This window comes from Alligator sinensis, unplaced genomic scaffold, assembly GCF_000455745.1.
Source record: "Alligator sinensis unplaced genomic scaffold, ASM45574v1 scaffold75_1, whole genome shotgun sequence".
Lineage (NCBI taxonomy): Eukaryota > Metazoa > Chordata > Crocodylia > Alligatoridae > Alligator > Alligator sinensis.
This window is the reverse complement of record NW_005843649.1, coordinates 44,756-59,583: the sequence shown is the minus strand read 5'-3', so window position 1 is coordinate 59,583 and position 14,828 is coordinate 44,756. Positions and strand designations below refer to the sequence as shown.

Below are 14,828 nucleotides of genomic sequence, written 5' to 3'. Positions count from 1 at the left end.
CATGAACCCACAATTGTTGCCTTTTGTTTTTTTTTTTTTTTGTGAGTTATAGACGGAGTCATGAGGCATTTGCTAATGCCAATTGGGAGTTCTGAGAATCAGTTCATCAGTTTCTTTTTGATGGCAAAACCAACTGCATGTGTCCATGGCTCTTCTGCTGCTCTCCCTCTTCAGAAGAAGGTGTATCCTCCACCTTAATCAAATCTGCTCAGCTTAATCAAGTCTGCTCTGACACACACTAATTAGTTTGTGTTAGAGAAGAAGTCCCTTACAGCTCTAGATGCCCTGAGCCTCTTCACTTTCACTTCCATGGACCCTTGAAGAAGTAACTGTAAACCAGAAAGCTTACACATCTGGAAGGGATTATGGAAAATGAAAATGAGCTTCTGGGAATCACAAACTAGTTTCATAGATTCATAGCTTGTTAGGGGCTGGAAAAGACCTTGTAGACCATTGGGTCCAGTCCGCCTGCACTAGGTAGGAAAAGACAACTGAGCTCAAGTGACACCAGCAAGGTGACTGTCCAGTCTCCTTCTGAAGATTCCCAGGGTAGGTGATTGCACCATCTCTAGAAGGAGCTTCTTCCACAGTCTGGACACCCTGACTGTGAAGGATTTTTTTTCTTTTTTCCTGGAATTGAGCCTTGAGTGGCCTTCTAGGAGTTTGTATCCATTACTCCTGGTCTTCCGCAGGGGTTCCCTAGTGAACAGCTGTTCACCAAGTTCTTGATGTATTCCCCTGATGTAGCAGTAAACCATTACTGTATCCCCTTTCAGCCTTCTCTTCTGAAGGCTAAAGAGGACCAAGCTCCTCAGCCTCTCCTCATATGGATTTTCTTGCAATTCCCTGATTATTTGGGTGGCTCTTCTCTGGACCTTTGAATTTTTTTTCCGTATCCTTGTTGAAGTGTGGTACCCAGAACTGGATGTGGTACTCCAGCTGTGGTCCCACCAGTGCAGAGTACAGTGGGAGTATCACGTCCTTAATTTTGCATGAGATGCAACAGTTAATACATGCTAGCATGTTATTTGCCCTGCTGGCCACAGCATCACACTACTGGCTCACATTCATGCAATGGTCAGTCACTACCTATAAGTCCATTTTGGCCATAGTGCAAATCAAATTGTCACCACTGAGCCGGTAGATATGTTGCATATTGTTTGCCCCCAGATGGAGCACCTTACACTTCTGAGTGTTGAACTTCATATGGTTCTGGTCCACCCAACTATCCAGCCTGTCCAGGTCCACCTATATCTGCAACCTATCTTCTGGCATGATCATGCCCTCCATAACTTGATGTCATTTGCAAACTAGGCCAGTGAGCTTTTCAACCCTACATCCAAATCATCGATAAAGATGTTGAAAAGCACCAGTACAAGCATGGACCCCTAGGGGACACCACTGACCACTTTGCACCAGGACGACACAATCCATTTATTAAAACTCTCTGGGTCCTATCAGGCAGCCAGTTTTCAACCCACTGAGCTGTTGAGAAGTTAAGCCCATAATCTTACAATTTTGCCAACAGGATATTGTGGGATACTAGATCAAAAACCTTTTGGAAGTCTAGGTATATATTGTCAACTTTCTCTCCCTGGTCCAGGGGGTGAGTGACCTGTTCATAGGAGGAGATGAGATTGGTAAAACAAGACCTACCCACGATGAAGCCATGCTGGCTGTCATTCAGAATCTTACCCTCAACAAGTGAACTTGACCAAACACTCTGCAGAGGTGTATAGCACCTGGACAGCCTGCACAAAGCAGGGCCCAAAGCCAAAGGCCCACAGCGTGCCTGTGAAGTACCCATGATCCACTCTGTTAAATTCCTTCTCCTGGTCCAGTGAAAGGAGGGAAAAAGACAGGCCCTCCTGGCACACTAGCTCCAGGAGGTCCCAAGATAGCTACAGGTTGTCAAAGATGGAACATCCAGGCACCATGTACAGTCTAGTCGGGATAGATCACATCAATCAGCATGGACTGCAGGCACAGTTAAATGGCCTTCACTGCCAGCTGGTAGTTCATGCAGAGGAAGGACATGGGATCCCACTTCCCTTGGATTCAGCCCAGACAGCAACAAAGTCCGGGCTGAGGACATCCCAGAAGATCTGGTAGAACTCTGTGATCAGCCTGTTGATGCCCAGTGCCTTGTTGCCAGGCATCAGGCAGAGGGTGGCTGAAAACTCAGCCACAGCAAGAGGAACCTCCAACCAGTCCCATTTGCCCATTTTGGTAGAAGACCCATGTGCGCTGGTGCATCTCACCTGGATCCATGAGGGAGGTACTGTCAACAGCCAGAAGGGAGGTGATATACTTCTTGGCCCCCTGCCTCCTCTCCAGGGCATAGAAGAAGTGCGAGCTATGGCCCCTTTCCTGAAGGAGCTCGACATGTGAGCGGACAAACACACTGAAGGCGTGGTGGTCATCCAGAGCATGAAGCTTGTCCTGCCTCTCGCAACACTCTCCAGAGAGGGACAGGTTGGTTGGGTCGGTGGCCATGTGCCTCTCCAGCTCCAGCACTTCCCACTTGAGCTGCTTCTGGACCACCTCCCTCTACCAGGTGTGTCCCTGAGTGTAGCTGTGGCAAAAGAGACAGTTGAGCATCCTCCCCATGACCCACCATCTCTGAGATGAAGGGAAAGCTGCCCATTGGTCCCACCAGGACAGCCAGAACTCATGGAAGGCCTCCCTGAAGCCCACATACTCCAGCAGACTAGCACTGAAATGCCAGTAGGCTGACCCCAGACACCCTGGCCCTAGTGTGGCCTGGGCCCAGACAAGGTGGTGATCAATGAAACGGGTCAGCCAGATGCCAGAGGAGTGGTTCTGGGCAAAGTGTGGTAAAGAGGTGTAAATCTGGTCCAACTGGGAGTGGCATGGCTGCTCCCCCCCGCCACATAGGTGAAGGCAGGGGGGCCAGCAGGGTGATAGGCACGAGACATCACCAGGGATTAGTCTATCAGGATCTCCCTGAGGATGCCCATGGTAGCCTGATTCCACTCCCTGCCTGACTGGTCTTGCGTGTGTAAGGTGATGGTAAGGTCCTCGCCAAAGACCAGGCACTTGCAGGCATTGCGGGTGCCGATGTAAGTGGCCTCCTGCCAGAAAATATCCACCAATTCTGGGTCCTTCACAGGGGTGTGCATGTGCAGAATACTCAGGACCAGTCTCTGCACTTGGATCCTGAGGTGCAGTAGGCACAACCTTAATGTTCTGGAGAACCACTGGCTGCAGGCCTGGGAAGAATAGGGTGGCCACCCTGCAAAAGGTGGCTGACAGGTGACTAAAAAAGACTCTGCCTCCCCTCTCCAGCTGACAAGTAGTCTCATCAGCTGGAGTTGTCAGGGTCTCCTGCAATAATACTACAGGGTACCCCACTCCTGAAGGAACGAGACCACCCAGTATCTCTGGAGACCCTTCCTGCAGCCGTAGATATCAAGGGCCATGGTTTTAAATGACCTCAAGGGTGCAGTAGATAGTTCAGAAGGGTTCTCACACACCTCAATGCCTGGTTTGGGGTTTACTGACTTGTGCAGTGTCCTTCTATAAGTATAAGGTGTCTACAAAATTGTGGGCCTGCTTATAGATCTGGGCATTGCAGCTTTTAAGCCCTTTGCCTTCCCCTGCCAGAGCCCTCACAGTGGTGAGGATGCTGTAAAAATTTCACCAGCAGTCCAAGGCAAGCTGAACCTTGTTGGTGGACTGTCGGGTGTATTCACAGTCAAGAAATGCAAGTAGCTTACCCCTGATGACCACCGGGACTGAGATGTCCACAGGCTCCATTGACCCTGCACATTCTCAGTCTTCCTCCTCCTGGTTTTGGGGTTCAGTGGACTCCTTAAGTACCATCTGATCCCCCTGGTCTGCTAAGACCCCAGGCTCTGGCTGGAATTGGGAGAGCTCTGTAGCCTCTTGGGACAGGTGTAGGGGGTAAGGGTGGGGGCGCAGTTCCCTCACAAGATGGCAAGGCAGAGCTGAAGCATGAGGTCTGCATGAGGTTCCCCACAAGACTGGACTGTCTGGAAACCCCACCCCAAGCCCCTCTGGTGTGGGACCATTGGGCAGGCTAGTAGTGGGGTTTGACTGGGAGTGAGGAGGAGACTGGTCAGGCACTGGGATGGCCTGTCTTGAGAAAGGGGACTTCCCCTCTCAGAACTCACCGGGTGAGCCCAAGGGCCCCTGTCTCCCCTGGATTGGAAGGGGAGGACTCCATTGCTGGACCCTCCATTGGGTCTGCCGAGACCTCAGCCTCTACACCTGTGGTTTTAGGGTAGACTCTTGCCAGCAGAGTGAGGGACTTCTTCCATCCACTTCTGCTCAAGGATGTTCAGCATCCCTGAAGCCTCCTCCATGGAGATTACCCATTTGACCTTTCCTGGGGGTGGGGTGTCAGGCACAGCTAGGGTGTTCCCAGAGGTGGGTTGCTTCTTATCCCCATGTGATAGTCTGCGGAGGGTGGGGCAGGGTCATCCACATCGGAGGGCTCCAGCTGTGTCCAGGCCTTCCTCTTGGCTTTAAGCCCAGAGGGAACCTGCACCCACTCATCCATAGGGTGCTCCTCCAATGGACTGGCTTCAGTAGGAGAAGGTGAGGGTTGGAATTGGGGCAGCTACAGTGGGGGCATGACTAGGGTCATGGGGGTCCCATTCCCTCTCTTCCTTTGGCTGCTGCTGCCCTCCTCTGGTCCCCTGAGATCACATGGGGGCTGGATGATGTGGCTGGCAGACCGGGGAGCTGAGAGGGGAGGGGCAGTGGTGGCAGGGTCACCCCTCTCACCAGTGGGAACTGCAGATGCCATCTCCTCCTGGCCCATGGGGCACTCATGATGCAAGTGCCCCAGGGTGAGGCACTGGAAGCACCGCAGGTCCCCCAGCATATAGAAAACCCAGACCAGGGCCCCATGAAAAAGAATTGCAAGGCACCCCTTGGACTCCAGCCATGTTCCCACTGCCAGCTGGGTCATAACCTGGTGATGGAATGATCACATGTGGCAGAGGCTGGGATCTCGGCACCCCAGCGAGAGGGCCACCACTGGGGATATAACCCTCCCCAGAATTTGGAGCTGAGGGAGCAGGGCCCAATTAGCAATATAGGGAAGGATTGAGCTGAGGACCACCCTGATCCCCAGCTCTTCTAGGGGATCGAAGAGGACTTACTTGCCCTCCACTATGAACCCCCTCTCCACCGCCTTCTGTGCAGATGGCTCTGAGGCAACGAAAAAGACTTCCTTGCCATGAAAGTGAGAGGCCACCGTGATCTTGGGGCCCCCAATACCTGAGCCAGGGCCCGAACCCAGGTCTAAAAGTGTATGTTCTTCCACTTAGGTAGTTGGCAGACCAGTGCGAGTAGGCAGCTATTCAATCCAACTTCAGATCTGGCCGCTTTAGATGCCAAGGATCTGTTCCGGAGCTCTGGACTCAGTTCCCACTTCGATCTGGCCGAAGTGTCTCTGAAGCTTCGGAGCCGCCTCAGAGATCCAGCCATAAGGTATAATGCGGGGATGAGTGAAATATCTATAACTTTGTTTTTTTTATGTCTGATTTGGATGAAACTTGCAGGGGTTGTAGCCTCTCCTGAGATAATGAAACCTGCCAAGAAGATCAGTGCAGTGGTTTGGGGGGAACTGCACCCCAAATTCTTGTAAGCAAAACTCATGTCACGTGTATGTGTTACACCACAGTGGGGTCAAAATTGCATGGGTGGTGGCCCCTGGTAAGGCCACAAAGCCTGCCAAGTTTCAAGAAGATAGGTGCAGGGGTTTGCACCTCAAGCTGTTGACAGGCACAAATCGTGACATGGATGACCCAGTGTGTGTAGAGGTGCAGCAGGGTGAAAACTTCAAGCCTGCTAGCCCCTGCTGCAGCCATGAAACCTGCCAGCTGTCAAGAAGATTGGTGCAGGGCTTCTGGGTTCTGGGGCCCTGCACCTCTGACTGCTCACAGGCAACACTCGTGAGGTGGGTGCTTGTGCAGCTGACTGTCTCTGTCTTGGGGCACTGGGGGCGGGGGCGGGGGTGGGGGGAATCCTGCAGCTGCTAAGCTGCTGTATTGCCATTTACCAATCAATCATGATTCACTCAGAGATGAGCTCAATACACAGTACCTAGCTACTAGTAGCTACTAGATAATTAGTTAATTAGCAACAATTAACACCTACAAAACCACAGACCAAGGAGAGGAAATAATCAGTACAGGCAATCAACTGTCCCAAGACAGGGACAGTCAGTTGCACAAGCACCCACCCCACGAGTTTTGCCTGTCAGCAGCTAGAGGTCAGGGCCCCAGAACCCAGAACCCCTGCACCAATCTTCTTGACAGCTGGCAGGCTTTGTGGCCTCCTCAGGGGCCACCACCCCTGCAGCTTTAAGAATTTATAATAACTCATATTCTTTGTTTACATATAGATATCTAAGGAATCAAAGCAAGGATCTGAATTAAAGTAGTTTAATGATCATGTCTGTCAAAGTAGGGGCAAATTTGAAACTAAGTTCAATGAAAAAAAAAAAAAAAACAGTATCCCAGCTGCACCAATATACACAAGTAAATTATCCAGCTTTGGAAATTGTGGAGCTACATTAGAATTTCATCAGCATTTCTGACATTAGAATTTTGTTCACAGCTCTAAAAGAAAAATTCAAAATGACAATAATGAAAATAAGCATTTTTAAATAATGGTTTTGGGAAACAGCCTCAATTTTTCCCCATTCATACCAGTAGCTTTCATATTTATCTAGTTTCCCAAGTAACTCAATCACTCATTATTCAAAGATCATACTATTGAATTGGGGTCAACTTTGTAATTTAAAAAAAAAATAAATATTCTGTTCTTTTTGTTTGCATTCCCTTTTTTTTAACTTTAGGTCCTGAGCTCTCCTTTCCAACTGTGAAGGATAGAAACTATTTTTCTTAAGGAAATGCGATTCTTAGAGATTTACCGAACTGCAGAAGCTGGGACTTTTTGAAACAAACAAACAAACAAACAAACCACTTTGTTACTTATATAATGTTATTAATAGACTTGGCTACACTGAGATCCCAATCTAAATGGTGCATCAGAGCTTCTAAATGTATATGTATTAAAAATATTTGTCCATATGGTGTAATGTAGCTATTATGCCTATGTCATACTTTCTAATCCAGGCCCAGTAGCTAGATTCTATGTTTGTTACTAGGGTGAGATTCAGTTTTATGCGGAGAGGTAGTAGCAAGCACTAAAGAGTGCCTTCACTTGTGCACAGGATTAATTCAATTCACAAGTATGCAAGAGCCCAAAACCGAAGTGGATGTTAGTCTGCACCTGATGTTGTAAGTAACAGGCAGTTAAGAAATAGCCTCCCCAAAGAAGATATTTCTTCTTTTAGTGGAGAGTGCTTATGTAATGCATGCAACTACACATGTGAGCCAAGAAACATACTAACCTATCTCTGGAATCATAAACTTTTTCTCAGAAAGTAGCCCATTTGTGACTTCCTAATTGACAAAATGAAGAGGCCTTTCTGCATCTCAGAAAGTGTAAAAAACAAACAAACAAAAATCCATGGAGAGCCAGTACCAAGGGAGTTTGCAAGCAAATGAAATAGCCCCCCCCCCCCCCCAAAAAAAGCCCCCCCCCCCCCCCCCAAAGACTCAGTATTTTAAATTTATATCTCCATGGAACTCTAAATGAAGTTAGGCAGTTATTTTACTTCTGTGAAGAAGATATCTACCTGTTTGTCTACCTGCTTGCTTATACTGTTCAACATGGTGATATCACTGCATACAGAATTTATACAGTGAGTATACAGTTTGTGCAAATAGCAGTCAGCTATTTTTTCAAAGGGATTGATTATGCAAAATATCAATTCCATTGTTAAAAGCATAACATTGATGCTAAATATTTAGTTAGTAACCAATTGCTTTGCTGGGCTGATTTGGACTGATAAGGGTAGGGAGATCTCAAAAAGGTCAGGTTTTTTCCATTGATTTAGGCCGTATCACCATGGAGGAGAAGAGGAAGACTGTTCTCATCAACTTCCTTATTTGAAAAAAAGAACAAATTAGAAGATTTTTATATCAGCTCACAAAAACATATAACGTCTTTAATTGTGATGGTAAAGAAATGAATACAGATCCTCAGCTGGTATAAGTCATTGCAGCTCTATCGCTGAAGTATACCAGCTGATAGTTTATCTTAGAATAGGTTTTTGACTTGCCATTCCTTTTTTTTAAACAAACATTTCAATAATTGAATATATATATACATATGTATATTTTTTCCCCCAGGGTAAAGGATGAATTCCTTTGATCTGACTCCAAATGGTTTCTCAGCTCAGGATTTTGGTTGTTCAAAACTATTACAATGTGAGTATATTTTAAAGTGTTTTAAAATTTTACCTCTGAGATACACTAGATTCAAAAGTGAAATGACCCAAGAAGGCTGTTGTCAATTTACTGAGAAAGAGGTATGACACAGCTCATGGTCATAGAGATTAGTAGCTAATATATTGGTGTGTGGTTGGCTCAGGACATCAGTACCGGGAGTACAGGGCCTTGTTTCCAACATCATTGGTTCCAATGGAGCTTTAAGTTCATAAGTGATCAAGAATTGGAATCTGATAAGCTACAAATGATATGTTACAGGGGTGTAAGTTGTAGCCATGTTGGTGTAAGGACATAGGCAGACAAGGTTCTTTGGGTAAATTTGGTATCTTTTATTAGACCAACTCAAATAGTTGGGAAAATTCTTCTTAACAAGCTTTTGGGTTTAAATACCCTTCATCAGGCTGGGGAAACATCATACTAAATGATATGTTAGTACCTGCAGAGAGAACCTCAAATGGCACTGCTATCACTGACCAAAAAATTCAGCTGATGTCACATTAACAATCAAGGGATGAGATTCATTTACATTGATGTTGAATTTAGTGACAGGAATAGACTTATGGCTAAACCCTATTTCACCTTCTTGTGCTTCAGTGATATTTACATCATAATTTAATGGCAATTTTTGGCACCTATGCCTAGTTTGGTACCATATAGCTACACTTGTCCTATACCACCTTCCTGAGTATAGATGCTAAGCTGCATTTGCCTGCATAGATACCCAGGGGGAACAGAATTGCCAGCACTCATGCTAACATTCTTGAGTCACAGAAAAAAATATGACAATCAAGTGGAGGAGGGCAGCCTTCTCACCTTTTAGCTCAATAACTTAGCGGTTAGGGCACTTCCCCTGGAGCAGGACACTGAGTACTAGACCCCAATCCCTCTGCCTTTCTAGAAAGGGTTTAAAGAAAGTAGTCTAGTCACCAGAAAATGGGGTAGGCATTACCTAGAGTGTTGTCCATGGCTTCTCTTGAAGATGGCCACCTTGTCAGGCAGTATGGGAATCTACATGAAGCTGGGTATAACAGCACAAGGTAGAATGAAGGTGAGATAGATGGTGCATTGCAAATAAGGGGGACCTGGGTTGTAATTTCAGCCCCTGTCCTGAATAGGGAAGATATTGCCCCAGTATTGGTTACCTGTTTTATACAATGAATATTAAGCCCAAGAAACAGTAGGCCACTGTCAAGACAAAGGTTGAAAAGTAGTTTGTGCAAGGACTAGATCATGCTCTGCTTTTTGGACACTTTGCTGCAAAACTGGAGATGGAAATCCAAACTTCCTCCTTACACATCTGCTTAGGATCCACGATTCATATATTGAAGTTGCTTACATTGCTGTGAGCCTGGAGTAAATTTCAAAAGACTTCTGGCTTGGTATGCTGTTTTACACATAAATTTAGGTCTATTGCTTTCATTGGCAACTTCACTGTTTTCAACCAGTGAAAGTGAGATTAGGAAAATTGTCAGGAATAACAAAAACATCTATGAATATTTCAGTTTCTAAATTCTTTGGGATCCTTTCAAAATCTCAGCTTGTTTCCTACTATAAAATTTCACAGTTGCATAGCATCTTGAATTCTATCACATACATAGAAAAAAGGCTTGTACATAATCATTTTAAGATTATCAGAAAGATTAGATTTTATTTTAAAAAGTGTTTGTTGACATTTTGTGGTATGGGACTAGTATTTGTAAGTCTCAATTTCGAGAGGAAAAAGATAGTTTTAGATAATCTCCTTATCATCAATATTCAGATTCGTATCCGTTAAAGAAAATAACAAAAGCAATGAGAGCCACAGCAAAATAAATACACTAGTTAAGATTTACAAAAAAACTAGAACTCGTGGTTCCAAAATGATACGTTTTATTAGACCAACTGGAAAATGGCAAGAAAATTGTCCTTTTCTGCAAGCTTTCGGGATCAAAGTCCCTTCATCAGGCTCTGGGAAAAGTGTAGATGGTACAAGATGGTAAAAAGTCCTCATAGGTAGGAAATAAACTTCATTTTTGCACAGAGAGAGCTGAAGATGGAAGTCTGTCCCTCTGGGTCCATGAGAGTTAAGATTGCACCTTTTGTGCTACTTCTGTCTTTTTCAGCTATGAGAAGAAAAACTCTTTGATCATTTAAGTTTCTGTAAAGATTTGGTTTCTTATCAAGTTCCTCTTGTGGCTGAAGTATGACCCTGATATAAACAGGTGTTTTGTATCATGTGACTGAGAGTTGTGGTCTGTTGATGTCAATGGAAACTCACATGAATAGCTATACATCTATATATTATCTTACACAGATATATTCAAAGTTTTTTCATGCATTGACTATTTTCAGGAGCCTATATCTCAGATGCTATTGAAAGAATGTTTGTATTTACATTAGAAAGGGTGAAAATGGGATTAGTTGATTTCCTATGTAGATTAGACCAAAATATGAGTACGTAAATCTGGGATTTTACAAAGCATCTACCAGAGCTAGATGCCTAACTCCCACTGCCTTTTCCAATTCTCTTTGAAAACATACAGATCTCACCCCTTTGAACAAGTCAAACCTAAACTCAGGTTCTGAATTTAGCAGTACAGGTTTCCCTCACTTTATGCTGTACATGTGTTCCTGGAAAACAGCACATAACTTAAATCTGCATAAAGAAAACCAACTGTACAATGTAACGAATCAGGATACATTCTAAGGCCTCAACTGTACTGAACCACAGACCTATTTCTACCACGTTGGACAATGATTGAGGAGCACAGACTCACACAGGAGATGATATTTTGGTGTGTCTCACTCCCACAATGCACTGCACAAAGCAGCTAACTGCAGGCTTCCACCACACTGATCACATAAGAGTGAATTTACCTTGCATATAATGACATTTTGGTATAAAAAGGGTCATCACATAAGAATGAATTGCACATACAGAACCGCATAACATGAGGGGAACCTAGAATATGATTTAACTGCAAAATCCAAATTCCAAAAGCAAACACAGTCATCTTTATGAATGTCACTGAGGGTGAAGTTGCACATTACACTTAGATGATACCAAATCTGTGGAATGTTAAACAGCATTAAAATGTGAATGTGCTGTAAGCAGTTGAATACCATTCCTTGGCTGTACAACTCTGATTTGCCAGTAGAGGCCTGGCTAGCAGGGGCATGGCTAGGAGACAGGACACCTGGGTTCTGTTCCTTCTCTGGGGTTGGAGGAACAGGGGAAGCACATTGCTCATTTTATGTCTCTGGGTAAAAAATGAAAAATACTTCTTCAGTTTCATTGTTTTGGCAGGTAAAACAGCTGACTCCCCAGGGCAAGAGAAATCACACCAGTGTGAAGGAATTCATCCTCCTGGGATTCCCTGGGGCCCTATATTTGCAGATCTCCCTCTTTGTGCTCTTCCTCTTCATGTACATCATGACTGTCACAGCAAATATGGCCATCATAGCCTTAGTGATGATCAGTCAACGTCTACGTACTCCCATGTACTTCTTCATCTGCAACCTCTCCTTCCTGGAGATTTGGTACACGACAGCTTGTGTGCCCAAAACCCTGGCCAACCTCATGTCCCAAAGCCAAACCATCTCGTTCACCAGCTGTATTTTACAGATGTACTTTGTTTTCTCCTTTGGCTGCACAGAATATTTCTTCCTGGCTGTCATGGCCTATGACCGCTACTTAGCCATATGCCACCCACTTCACTATAGCTCCATCATGAATAATACCTTGTCCATTCAGCTTGCTCTTGGTTGTTGGGTCTGTGGTTTCCTAGCTATTTGTCTTCCAGCATATCTGATTGCCAGACTGTCCTTTTGTGGGCCTAATATCATTAATCATTTTTTTTGTGACATAGCCCCATGGATAGTTCTCTCCTGCACAGACACTTATGTTGTTGAGCTGGTGGCCTTTATCACCTCATTCATTGTCATCCTGGGTTCATGTGCAATAACCCTAGTGTCCTATGTTTATATTATCTCCACCATTTTGAACATCCCATCAGTCAAAGGCCGTAAAAGGGCATTTTCTACTTGCTCTTCTCATCTCACCATCGTAATTATCTGGTACGGCTCCACCATATTCCTACATGTCAAGCCTTCCATTCAAAACTCACTGGAATTGACCAAAATAGTCACTGTCTTAAATACTATTGTAACACCACTGTTAAATCCATTCATCTACGCACTCAGGAACACAGAGGTGAAAGAAGCTGTGAAGCATGTCTTCAGAGGGAAATAAAGTTTTGTTTTCAAAAGGCTGGGAAGTTCATGCAGGATTGACCCCCCCTCCTCCCCTCCCAAAAAAATAACAGCATATTAAAAAAAACAAAAAAAAAAAACTTTGTCATGTTATTGATCTGTTACTTTTATAGAATTTACATTTAACAGAATTAGCCATATGCCAGTCATCTGTTTCTAACATGCATGGCCAAATCTGCAGTACATTTGGAAGGAGAACTCTAATTAGTTTCCCAGTCAGACAGAAGCACATAATGTTTTCATTCCCCTTTCCTTTGTTTCTGATACACAAACATTTCAAGATACTAGTAAATTCAAAATCATACTTTGTATTTTAAGAATTCTGGCACAGTGGACTGTAGATATATAGGAATAGCTTGCAAAATTTCGACAAAGTCAAAACTAAATCCAAAAGCCTTGTTCTGATTCATCTTCAAAACTACGCATAAGACAGAATGGTTTGGATGATAACTTGCTCTTAGATCCTGGCCCTGAGAATTCCAACAGTATTTTATTCCATCACAGATAAAGAATAATCCTTTAGCTGTTTTGGTATAGATGTTGTATGTACTGAATTCTGTTCCTGCCGTGAATCCTGCCATACAATATAAGCCTAACTCTAATAAGGTTTAGATCCAAATAATGACTTCCACTCCTAGGTGTACTGTGAACATCTTGCTTTCTTGTAGTGTCACATTAGGTGGGGCCATATGCCCAAAAGAATCTGTTAAAAGAGCTGAAACAAAATAAGCCAAACAAATTTCCCTCTAGCACTTGAGATTTGACAAATTCCACAGAAATTCCCATTACTTTTTTAAGTGCCTCTGCATTTTTTGATTCCAGTGAGAAAAGAAGCACCAAAAATGGAAAGGAGGAATCCAGTCCTTGCAGTATCTTCAGAGTGGAACCAAGAATCTAAGAGATCCTCAGAAGTACACACATATTGGAAGATCACACTTCAATTTTCAAACCACTGAAGATGGGAGAAAGCTGAGATTCTTATGCGTTTTGCTGATTGTAGCAAGTGGGGCTTTAGGAAAAACAGCTGTAAATGGTAACAGAAGTGATAAAACTGTATGAGCTGGAAGTACTGATACCACTGCTTTTGAGTGCTAGGTTGTCTCCCCAAATAACTGAAGCTCTTATGTCACTAAAACTTTCTGAGGTTCACCTGCTTTGTAGCACTAGATATGTAACTGTCAACATACAGAAGTGATACCAATTTACAGAATAGGATACAGTCTGCGAAATCTTTATTTTTATTTTATTTTTTTAATGTATGGAAGTGATCTGCACATCTAACATTCCTTTGATATCATTCTTTCAACCATCACAACTTTGCTAAGATCTGTCCTTACCTAATGTTGAAGCACAGAGGCTCAGAAATGGTCACTTGTTAATCCATATAGGTGGTCACCTATAATTCACAACTGTATTCTGCTTGAGTCTGATGAGTTATGTGGATATAAATCCTAAATTTTTCATGTGTAGTGGGCACGCAGGTAGCAGCTCATCTTGCCGGTTCATAGATTCATAGATGTAGAGTTGGAAGGGACCTTGCAGATTTTCTAGTCTGACCCCCTGCCCTGGGCAAGAAAGAAAACTGGGCTCCAATGATCCCAGCTAGGTAGGAGTCAAGCCTCCTTGTCACAGAGCACCGAGGTGCCCTGATCCTAAAGAGGAAAAACTGCTAGAGGAAAAGCTCTAGCAGTGCATAAGGAGCCCAGCTGGTGGTTGCCAGGGCAACCGGAGTCAGCAAACGACCCACACCTGCCAGCGGTCAGCTGGCTGTAAGGGGCAAGGCCTGGCTCTTATAAAGCCCAGGAGCTGAGGCCAGGGGGTTCCCCTGCCACCAGCCAAAGAGAGAGGAGCTCCTGGAACAATGATGTGAGGAGAAGCCTGACTGCAGGTACCGCTAGCAGAGTAAAGAGTAGCAGCTCCTAGATGTCCGAGCAACGTTGTTACTGCTTGCTGGTGTATGTTTAGGTTCTAGCCAAGGGGCTTAAGTTTCTGTTTTGTTGTTGTTACGCTGGTGGTTTGGGTGAGGCTCTAAGGGGTTGGAGGAGGCCTCATAGGGGACCCACAGCAGCGTGGGGGCCCCAGCACCAGTAATGGTGCACCTTATGGGGTGCTTAGATCCCAGCTCCAGAGAGGGGCGTTTGAGAAGCCCCAGTTTGGGCGTGGTGAGCCCCAGAGAGGGGGCACTATTGGAAAGTCCTAGTACGGGTGCGGCGAGGCCCA

General features: G+C 44.7%; 1 protein-coding gene across 1 annotated transcript; it reads left to right on the top strand.

The window, feature by feature from the left end:
• Nucleotides 1-9,336: 9,336 nt before the first annotated feature.
• Nucleotides 9,337-12,640, top strand: LOC106723355 (olfactory receptor 6F1-like). The gene is made up of 2 exons (XM_014527570.1): nt 9,337-9,405; nt 11,644-12,640. The coding sequence occupies exons 1-2, from the start codon at nt 9,337-9,339 to the stop codon at nt 12,586-12,588; spliced, it is 1,014 nt and encodes a 337-aa protein (XP_014383056.1). The 3' UTR covers nt 12,589-12,640.
• Nucleotides 12,641-14,828: the final 2,188 nt, after the last annotated feature.